We start from the raw sequence: 11,102 nt of genomic DNA on the forward strand, positions 1-11,102 counted from the left end.
AAAGCGGAACTTGCACCAGTGGTGGAAAAAGTACCCAATTGTCATACTTGAGTAAAAAATATAGATACCTTAATATCTATATTAATAAGTGAAAGTCACAGAGTAAAATACTACTTGAGTAAAAGTCTAAAACTATTTGGTTCTAAATATACTGATGTAGTAAAAGTAAAAATATTTTCAATTTCCTTATATTCAGCAAAGCAGATTGCACCATTTTCTTGTTGGAAAAATTTACTGATAGCCAGGGGAAGACTGAGACATAATTTACAAAATATGTATTTGTGTTTAGTAAGTCCACCAGATCTGAGGCAGTAGGGATGACCATGTGTTCTCTTGATAAGTCGTGAATGTGACAATTTTCCTGTCCTGCTAAGTATTAAAAATGTATGGAGTAAAAAGTAGATGTGTCACAACCTGATCTGTTTCACCTGTTTCACCTTTCACTCCAATCATCTGCCTCCTGTGTCTGCATTTGGGTCTCGCCTTGTGCCTTGAGAAGATTATTTTCTTTAGGAATCTAGTGAAGTAAAAGTTGCCAAAAATATAAATAGTAAAGTAAAATACAGATACTCCAAAAAATGACTTAAGTAGTACTTTAAAGTATTTTTTACTTAGGTGCTCTACACCACTGAGTAGCACCATTGACACTGTGATACAGCGTCTAGCTGTGTATAACTCTAATATAGAGCTCTCTCCAGGCTGTCCTACCCTCGTATGGTCTCGTATGGTCTGGGAAGATAATGGTCTTGGGGAAGGGGAGTACTGGGAGGTGATTCTGACACATGAACAAGATGAAGGGCCCCCTGCCTCCTGCTCCCCCTCCTCCTCAGCCCCCCTAATTTCATCCTGGGTAGAATTCGCCCAGCTCAGCAAAATTAGGAGAAAACAGAGGAAGAGAGGTTTGTGATAGAGAGCAGGAAGTGGAGGGGGGGGGGGATCTCTATATTATGTGTACGTGTGTTTGATCATGTTTGTTTGTTCATAGGGATAACTGTTTTCAGCTGGCAAGAATACATTTCTTTGATCTCAATGTGGTTTTCTGAAAGTACCAAAAATACAAAAAACAACACTGGTCCATCCTGGTTGATCTATCTAGTAGGAGATTATGTGACCTCAGACTTGTTAGTGATGCACCGGTCAACTTGGTTATTATTGCATATTTCATATTGATAGATTACTTTATGCTGGGACACAGATAGATAGTAAATGCTTATAGAATGCATTTCATAATATCAAGGTGAAACACTCTTATCAAGGTAACATTCACATTCTGTAATAAAAGGACATTTTATGTGTCACATGCTTCTTGGACAACAGGTTTAGATTTACAGTGAAATGCTTACTTAAGTTTTTTTTTTTTCAACAACGAAGAGTTAAAGATCAAAAATAAAATATTGGCACATTGAGATTTGATGAGCTATTTAGCAGTCTTGTTTAGAAGTTGTGTTGCTTGGGGGTAGAAGCTGTTCAGGGTCCTGTTGGTTCCAGACTGGTGCATTGGTACCACTTGCCGTGTGGTAGCAGAGAGAACAGTCTGTGGCTGGAATTACTGTGATATGAGGAATTATCATAAAGCCTGAAGCTTGCAGGGAGATGCATGTAGACCACATCCTCCTCCTCTGTCCAGGACAGCTGCATAAGATGCATACTCCAAACACCGATCAGCATCTTATTTTTCATATGCGAACAATACTTTCTGGTCATTCTTAAACAGAATACACCCATCATTGTATCCAGGCCACCACCGGAAGTGAATCTGAAGTAGTAGACTCCTCTCACTGATGCTGTGAAGATACCTGTATGACAAAAATAAATATTGCGTATTTATTCATAAGTAAGTGCCTGCTCAAGGGCACATTGACAGTTACCTTCAGTCTCCTCCTTCATCTGGTTCTTTGTGAACTGAAGTTCAGCCTTGGTGACACTCAACTCGATTTTCAGATCATTTAATACATTTTTGACTGTTACTTTTGACTGGTACTGTGTATATATACTGGGGCCTGTCAGGGGTGTGTACATAGGCACCACCTATATTCCCTGTTCACCCACGACTGCCTGGCCAAGCACGACTCCAGCACCGTCATTAAGTTTGCTGACGACACAACAGTGGTAGGCCTGATCACCAACAATGATGAGACAGCCTATAGGGAGGAGGTCAGAGACCTGGCAGTGTGATGCCAGAACAACAACCTCTCCCTCAATGTGAGCAAGACAAAGGAGCTGATCGTGGACTATAGGAAAAGGAGTGCCGAACAGGCCCCTATTAACATTGACTGGCTGAAGTGTAGCGGGTTGAGAGTTTCAAGTTCCTTGGTGTCCACATCACCAACAAACTATCATGGTCCAAGCACACCAATACAGTTGTGAAGAGGGCACGACAACACAGATTTGGCGAAGGTCCTCAGATTCTCAAAAAGTTCTACAGCTGCACCATCGAGAGCATCCTAACCGGTTGCATCACCACCTGGTATGGTAACCACTCGGCATCTGACCGTAACGCGCTACAGAGGGTAGTGCATACGGCCCCGTACATCATTGGGGCCAAGCTTCCTGACATCCAGGACATCAGAGGAAGGCCCAAAATAGGCCCAAGTCATAGACTGTTCTTTCTGATACTGCACAGCAAGGGGTACCGGAGGTCCAAGTCTAGGACCAAAAGGCTCCTTAACAGCTGCTACCCACCCCCAAGCCATAAGAATGCTGAACAGTTAATCAAATGGCCAACCAGACTATTTACATTGACACCCCCCCCCCCCCCCCCCCCCCCACTCGCTCTTTATTATCTATAAACTGGACAAATTACCGCGACTAACCTGTACCCCCGCACATTCACTAGGTACCGATACCCCCTGTATATAGCCTCGTTATTGTTATGTAATTTTCTTGGGTAACTTTGGGATTTTTTTTATTTATTTTTTTACTTTGGTTAATTTAGTAAATATTTTCTTAACTTAATTTCTTGAACTGCATTGTTGGTTAAGGGCTTGTAAGTAAGCAGTTCACGATAAGGTCTACACCGGATGTATTCGGTGCATGTGACAAATACAATTTGATTTGATGAGTATCAAGACTGTCACCTGTAACAAAACGAAGGGCACTATGGTAAATGGCATTCAAAGGTTTAAGAGTAGTAGCACCTGCACTTTGATAAATAATATCACCATAATCAAGAACAGATAAAAAGGTTGACTGAATAATCTGCTTCCTACTGCTTAGAGAATGGAACAATCTGTTTCTTAGCTTCTTAACCAGCTCATCTTTATGTTTTTTAAATGTCAAATCCATATTAATCCAAATTCCTTTATATGTGGGAACACTTTCGATTGGAGAACCATCTAATGAGTGAACCTGTAGTTAATCTGAAACATTCTTACGAGAGTTTGAAAGCAACATATATTTTGTTTTGTCTGTATAAGGCAAGGAATTCCTGCATAGCTATAAAATCTGACTGTAGTTTTGACCCAGTCAGATCAACAGTCGGGGGTATAGCATAGAAAATAGTATCATCCGTATATAGATCGTTTACAACTTTTTACAGATTGACTAATGGTGTTTATATAGATAATGAAGAGAATAGGTCCCAAAATCGACCCCTTTTATTGTAAAACTAAATGCATGCTCTTCAACCGATCGCTACCTGCACCTACCCGCCTGTCCAACATCACTACTCTGGACGGCTCTGACTTAGAATACGTGGACAACTACAAATACTTAGGTGTCTGGTTAGACTGTAAACTCTCCTTCCAGACCCATATCAAACATCTCCAATCCAAAGTTAAATCTAGAATTGGCTTCCTATTTCGCAACAAAGCATCCTTCACTCATGCTGCCAAACATACCCTTGTAAAACTGACCATCCTACCAATCCTCGACTTTGGCGATGTCATTTACAAAATAGCCTCCAATACCCTACTCAACAAATTGGATGCAGTCTATCACAGTGCAATCCGTTTTGTCACCAAAGCCCCATATACTACCCACCATTGCGACCTGTACGCTCTCGTTGGCTGGCCCTCGCTTCATACTCGTCGCCAAACCCACTGGCTCCATGTCATCTACAAGACCCTGCTAGGTAAAGTCCCCCCTTATCTCAGCTCGCTGGTCACCATAGCATCTCCCACCTGTAGCACACGCTCCAGCAGGTATATCTCTCTAGTCACCCCCAAAACCAATTCTTTCTTTGGCCGCCTCTCTTTCCAGTTCTCTGCTGCCAATGACTGGAACGAACTACAAAAATCTCTGAAACTGGAAACACTTATCTCCCTCACTAGCTTTAAGCACCAACTGTCAGAGCAGCTCACAGATTACTGCACCTGTACATAACCCACCTATAATTTAGCCCAAACAACTACCTCTTTCCCAACTGTATTTAATTTATTTATTTATTTTGCTCCTTTGCACCCCATTATTTTTATTTCTACTTTGCACATTCTTCCATTGCAAAACTACCATTCCAGTGTTTTACTTGCTATATTGCATTTACCTTGCCACCATGGCCTTTTTTGCCTTTACCTCCCTTCTCACCTCATTTGCTCACATTGTATATAGACTTGTTTATACTGTATTATTGACTGTATGTTTGTTTTACTCCATGTGTAACTCTGTGTCGTTGTATCTGTCGAACTGCTTTGCTTTATCTTGGCCAGGTCGCAATTGTAAATGAGAACTTGTTCTCAACTTGCCTACCTGGTTAAATAAAGGTAAAATAAATAAATAAATAAATAAATGTACTTCAAGAAATTCAGACTTAACCCCATCAATCACCGTGGCCTGAGTTCTGTCACTAAGATAATCATGAAACCGTGAAGCGGCGTCGGCGCTCAGGCCTATCGAGGACAACTTATTCAATAAAATAGCATGATCAACAGTATCAGGTCCACAAACAAAGCAGCACATTTCCTTTTAGTCTCTAAAGCATTGACAAGATCATTAACTAAAGTGATTGCTGAAATAGTGCTATGCCCAGGCCTAAAGCCTTTACATTCAAACTACGTGTCTCAGATAAAAAAAGAGCAAAGTTGTGCATTTACCAATGATTCGAGAATCTTAGCTAGACAAAGAAGCCTTGAAATGAGGCGGTAATTATTAAGATCACTACTATCCCCTCCCTTATGGATTTGCAGCACAAGTGCTGATTTCCATACTTTTGGAATATTTCCTGATAAATGTTACATAAAAAAAAAGTGAGTTATTGAGGCAACAATGATGGGCGCTGCACACTTAGGCTAGACTCTTTAGGCTACTTTTAGATTTACATTTGATTCCTTTTTAAAACCATAGTATATTCTTTACATGCGGCGCTCCTTGGCACTATTTATCGATTGCCTCTTTTATCCATTTTTATAATTTGACCACGTGTCTTGCTATTATATAAGAGGTTCTTCGAAATACAAACTTTTGGTACACTTACACTTAAGACCTGACTAAACACAGCCAATGCATGCAGACCTACAAAGCTATTTTACTGTTTTTATTAAATAATATTAATTTGTGTGGCTGTGGACAGGTCGAGGATATCGGCATAGTCGAGGGAAGTAGGGGTGCTGAGGGTGCTGCTGAGTTTAAATAGCTGGCCTGGTACATTGTTTGCTGCCTCCATATGGGATGCACTGTTTCAGTTTCATTGACTCAATATTCTGGAGAAAAATGGACAAATGTAACTAAGGGCTCCCGAGTGGTGCAGTGGTCTAAGGCACTGCATCTCAGTGCGAGAGGTGTCATTACAGTCCTTGGTTTGAATCCAGGCTGCATCAATAAGAATAAATAATTGTCTCCATAAGAACTCAAGATATGTTTGACTTTCTGTTGGTCAATATGACATGACTATGTATTTCAAAGCGAACAGTATGTTCTTCGCCTGTGTTCTCTCTCTTCAGCTCCTCCACCTTTCTCACTCTGTCAGTCTGTTCTTACTGCTTGTCCATCTGGTTCCCATGGCTAAGACAACATTCAGTTAGTATATAGTCATTGGTTTACTTATAACATGATTTACTACACTAAATTGATAACATAAAAATATAACTATATTCCATATCTTCAGCTCAAGCTTATCCGCTTGGCTCTTATAGCATGTGAGTTCAGTCTTAGTGATGCTCAATTCTCTCTGCTCCACCACAATGGTTCCCAGGTTCTGCACCATGTCTCTCATGTGTTTCAGCTAAGTCCAGATGTCAGGTTGGGTGGTGGTCTGTGGGTCAGTCAAGGGTGAAGTTTGGGTATCGTCGTAAACTTTAACCCCCTACTCTCTCCCTGAGCCCATGATGAACCATAATATGGACCTGTTATTTATCTAATTCAAAGTCTCTCTCTCTCTCTCCCGCTCCCCAGTGAAGCCCTCTAAGCCACGATGTTGGATGGAGGGTCGGCTGTTAGAGGGTAGTGATGTTAAGATGAGCTGTAAGTCTGCAGATGGCTCTGACCCCATCAACTACAAATGGGAGAGGGTGCTGGACAAGGGAAAGTATGTAGGGAAGCTGCCCCCACTTGCCCTCATAGGTAAGCCCTCTAGTCCACTGCATACTCTTTCTGTGTTTGGATGTTTTTGCTGTGTGCATGGGTGCAACCATAAGTCTTCAAGACATAATGACAAGTCTGTCATAAGTCAGATGAGTCTTTAGTCATAAACTGACTGAAAAGTCAACTTGATACCTGTTCTTAACATTTTCCTGCACTTTTGTGCCATATCCTCTTTTTTCAGATCCCCTTTAAGGGCTTTTGGGGCAGAACATACTTATGTAATTAAAGTATGTGTCAGAATGCCAGACCAATTTCAAATCAGATTTACCACCTCCAGTATCCTTATTTGTGTCCAGTCAAGTCACTCCCATGCAGACTCGACCAAGTTCTTATTCAATAACAATCCCTTACCTACATGTATCTGTTCTGGGAAACTGGCCACAGTCACATCTATTACAGCAAAGGTCTGAGTTGTCCAATCCCAAATCAAACACCAGTCCCTACGCCTTATGTTTTTGTGTACTGTAGATCTTCTAGGATTGGATAGTTTAGGTAATATGGCAAAAACTCCCCCTAGTCTATCAGAGGGTAATGCAATGCCGCAGATTCTTATCGAATCCTATTAGGGGCCGCTAGGCCCTAATAGTTTGGGATTGGGCCAGTGATCATTGGTCCAAAAAGCAGTAGCCTATATCAGGAACAGAGAACAGTACTATTCATCACACATCCACATAAATATTAAGGAAGATGATATTGCAGGAACATGCAGTAGAGACACCAGTTTGGATGGTCACTCTGAATTAGTTTACATTCTTAGCAATCATAATTTGGTGGTTGTTCAAACACTGTCCAAATAACCATCCCCTGCAATGGTGTTTCTGGATGGGATAGTTGAAAAAAGCTTTAAATTGCATCACAATCACTGTATCTTGTCCTGTTGTTTTTTTCTTGTGTAAGATTTGAAGAACTCGGAGATAGTGACACTGAGGAACCTGACCAAGGAGAGTACTGGGGTGTATAAATGTACCGCCAGCAACGATGTGGGAGAGGAGAGTTGCACCGTAGAGGTCAAGATACACTGTGAGTAACCCAGGCTATAACCAACACAGACACACATACTGCCTCATATTATAACCCCATAGATGTTACCAAAAATGATCTGTAGGACTTCAAAACAGTAATAGCTATCACTTTCTCCCAACCTGTGAATCATATTTATCTTTGTGCGCGTTTCAGATGTGCGGGGCATGGGTGTGGTGGCAGGTGCCGTGGTGGGTGTGTCCTTCGGCGTCCTCCTCATCATCCTCATCATCTGGCTGGTGTTCCGCAAGAAGGAGAAGAAGAAATACGAGGAGGAGGAGACCCCTAACGAGATCAGGTACACACACAGACCCAAACACATTTAGGTTAGTGTGGTTAATTTCCCAGAGAATCAAATACACAGAACAAAATCAACCAGAAATAGCAAAAAGTAAATACACAAACAGATAGGGTGGGGGAACCCTCACATCCTCTCTCTAACCTATGTTTTCCATCCCCTGTCCTCCCTATCCCGCTGGTACTGTAGCTCCAGTACAGCCGCACCCTCCCTCACCTCTTAAAGCAGATACCAGCATCCTAAATTATGTCTGATAATGCTGCTGGCAGTGCTTGTTACAACAGCAGCTATTTTTGGCCGATAGCGTAGCATCCACGCTGTTGCCTATTTGCAAGTGTCAGGCTGAATTATGCAGGCACAGGGGGATGGCTGTGCATCAATAATGGAGTGGCACGGCGAGGGAAGAGTCACAGAGCAGACCGTCGCTTCGGTCCTGTTTACATATGGAGCATTAGTGGCGACACACCCACTCGTACGCACACACTCGCACACGGTCTGAGGTCAGACTACTGTTTAGAAAGGGTGAGGGGTTGCAAATGACGTAGTGATGATCAATCACATGTTGTTGATGTGCCTTCGTAACTTGATCTAACTAGGGTTCATTGTAAGAAGTGTATACCAGTTATTCAGCCATTCAGAGTACCATGTATTTGGCCAGCTACTTCAAATAATTATATGAAGACGTAAAAGTTCATAATGCATTGCATTTAAACCATTATAAATGTGCTTTAATGCACTCATTGTGCATTATGTGGAAGGTTTTTATTTTCATTAATATTACCAATTATTCCTTTGATGTTCTGAGCCACGCCTGTCTTTGTCTCTGTCTCAGGGAGGATGCTGAGGCTCCCAAGGCCAAACTGGTAAAGCCCAACTCTCTCTCCTCGTCCCACTCTGGCAGCTCCCGCTCAGGCACTTCCTCCACTCAATCCATGGTTCACAGCAGCGCTCCCCGGGGGCCGCACGCCCGCTTGCCTGCCGTGGCCACCCTCAAGGAGAACGGCCAGCCCCCCAGCTTCCTCCAACAGCCCCCCGCCTACACACAAGTGGTTCCCAAAACCCCAGAGCCCCGCACGGCCCTGGCCAAGCCCAACCCTCCCCCCAAACTGGGCCCCAGGAACCTGGCCCGCATGGGGGCCATGCCGGTCATGATCCCTGCCCAGACCAAGGCCTTCCAGACTGTGTAGAGGGAAGGGAGGGACAAAGGAGTGGACTTAGACAGACAGAAACAAGAAGCACCCGTACACAGCTGACAGCAACCCCCAGCCTGCCCCCAGAGACCCTGTGAAAATCAGCTATACCATAAAGTAAAACTCCCCGTTACTCATAGTCGCCATCTAAAAGTATAATTGAGAGCATTCTTATGAAGGAATATTTTCTTAAGAAGAGCTTTCCCCCCCCCCCCCCCCATCCTGTACAAGCAATACAGAGCCACATCTCACGTTCATATTCCCTTCCCGTGACGACAGAACTTTTGTTGTGTTTTTGTCTGATTTTGCTAACGCGGGCAGTGATGTGTATCATACTCTGAGGTGGCAGGAACAGGGGGAGGACCCTAAGTAGATTTTAGGTATTTTTAAACCGAATTGACAGAGTCGGGAAAGTGGGAGGGTTATGGACGGAGGGAGGGCATTAGAGCAAACAGAGGACTAGAAAAGAACAAACAAAGGAGAAACACAGGCTGCATAGCTCCCCAGAGAACAGGCCAGGGTGTCTGGGTGTCTCACGCCACCTGCTTCCGACCAGATCAAACGAGACAAAATAAAAAATTAAAAACAGACAAGGAAAGTAAACAGCTCTCCAAACACCTGTTTTCCCGGGCTTGCCTTGGCACCACCCCTGCCAAACTCTCAGACCGAGCCACACCGAGCAATCAACATCTCTGAGGCTGCTTTGGTGGCAATCCACACCTCCATGCATCCCTGGATTCCCACCAAGGCCAGCAGGCATGGTGATTGGCTCAGAGGAAGCACCAATCGATCGCCAAACCAATGAGAGTGGATGAAAGTCTGCTGCTGATGCAAGAGGGATGGTTTCCTGTAACTGTACAAAGATGATATAGCTTAAGTAAAAGTAAGTAAGTAAGAGACTCCACATAGACACGTCACCTGTCACCCTATATACCTGTACATGGGTCACTCGCAGCAACATGAACATATCTGTATTGATTTCCCCTGCTTCCATGTTTTCTGTATATCCAGCACTATGCACTTAACAAGTCTGGACATATGTAACGTTATCTTCCCATGTTCATGGACAGTGTCATATAAACCCATAGGAATATATGACATATAATCCCCTAGGGTCATCATAAGGGGTTATTCATGGCTGTGATATGTATTGCTGTGGAGAATAGTTTATTTCATTTATCTCAGATTCCTCAGAATGTTTAAGGATTGTTAATAAATGGATGCACATAAGCCCTATCGATAAAGTGCCACTGTTGATGTTTGATGAAATGTGTTTTTTTGTTTGTGTTGTGTAAATAGCATGTCCGTTAATCCGGTTGAATGAACAAACTAATGAATGTGTTGATATATCTTGCAGTATATAAAGTCATTGGATCAATCCTTCTTATTTTTCAATGAAGAGCAGAGATTTGCAGTAATAAGTTGAATCCCCTGCAGTTGCAACTGTGTATGTAGCTGAAAACATGATAAATATGTTCTGTATTATTGGAAAATTAACAAAGGGCCAGTACACATCATAATATATGTGTTGATTCGGCACCTTGTAATTATAGAAGAACGGTAATTATGATCCTGAAGAGTGCCTTTTTTAATTGAATACATTACAGAAAAGTATTATTCACAAAACATTAAGGAATACAGCTTCACCGTTTTGAATGGTTAACCCTACGGTACGGTACATCTGAGATTTGATTCTATTCAAGCAGATGAGGAATGAAAAGGACAATTGCTTTGAGTGATTTTGTTTAGCCATGTAGTCATACTAGTTTCAGCCAAACTCAAATCATTCTATCAAAGTCTCTTCATGGTGGCCAAACACAGAATTTAAACAAACTCAATAAAATGTCCCGGCTGAATGTTGGATTATGCCCTATCCTTCTCTCTGAATTAATTGTCAATGTTTGCCTGAGCTCTCCTCAGATCCAAAGGCGTCACTTTTGCATAGCGATATTCTTGTCTGCCAGCACGTTGGTCCTTCAGCATTATGACTGCTTCCTCCCGGAGAGACACCACCTTATTTTGGCTCCCTCGCAGTACAGTTCATGTGATGGATGAGATGTCAGGAGGTATTTGAATTG

General features: G+C 42.5%; 1 protein-coding gene across 1 annotated transcript in view; it reads left to right on the top strand.

Moving 5' to 3' along the window:
* The window catches only part of LOC139422066 (CXADR-like membrane protein), a 119,047-nt gene extending 109,816 nt beyond the window's left edge, over nt 1-9,231 (top strand). Inside the window, exons 4-7 of the mRNA XM_071173212.1 lie at nt 6,328-6,495; nt 7,414-7,536; nt 7,693-7,834; nt 8,667-9,231. Of these exons, the coding sequence (XP_071029313.1) occupies nt 6,328-6,495; nt 7,414-7,536; nt 7,693-7,834; nt 8,667-9,021 (788 nt within the window). The 3' untranslated portion in view covers nt 9,022-9,231. The remainder of the gene's footprint in view (nt 1-6,327; nt 6,496-7,413; nt 7,537-7,692; nt 7,835-8,666) is intronic.
* The last annotated feature ends 1,871 nt before the right edge of the window (nt 9,232-11,102 follow it).

Source organism: Oncorhynchus clarkii, chromosome 12 (assembly GCF_045791955.1).
Source record: "Oncorhynchus clarkii lewisi isolate Uvic-CL-2024 chromosome 12, UVic_Ocla_1.0, whole genome shotgun sequence".
Taxonomy (NCBI): Eukaryota; Metazoa; Chordata; class Actinopteri; order Salmoniformes; family Salmonidae; genus Oncorhynchus; species Oncorhynchus clarkii.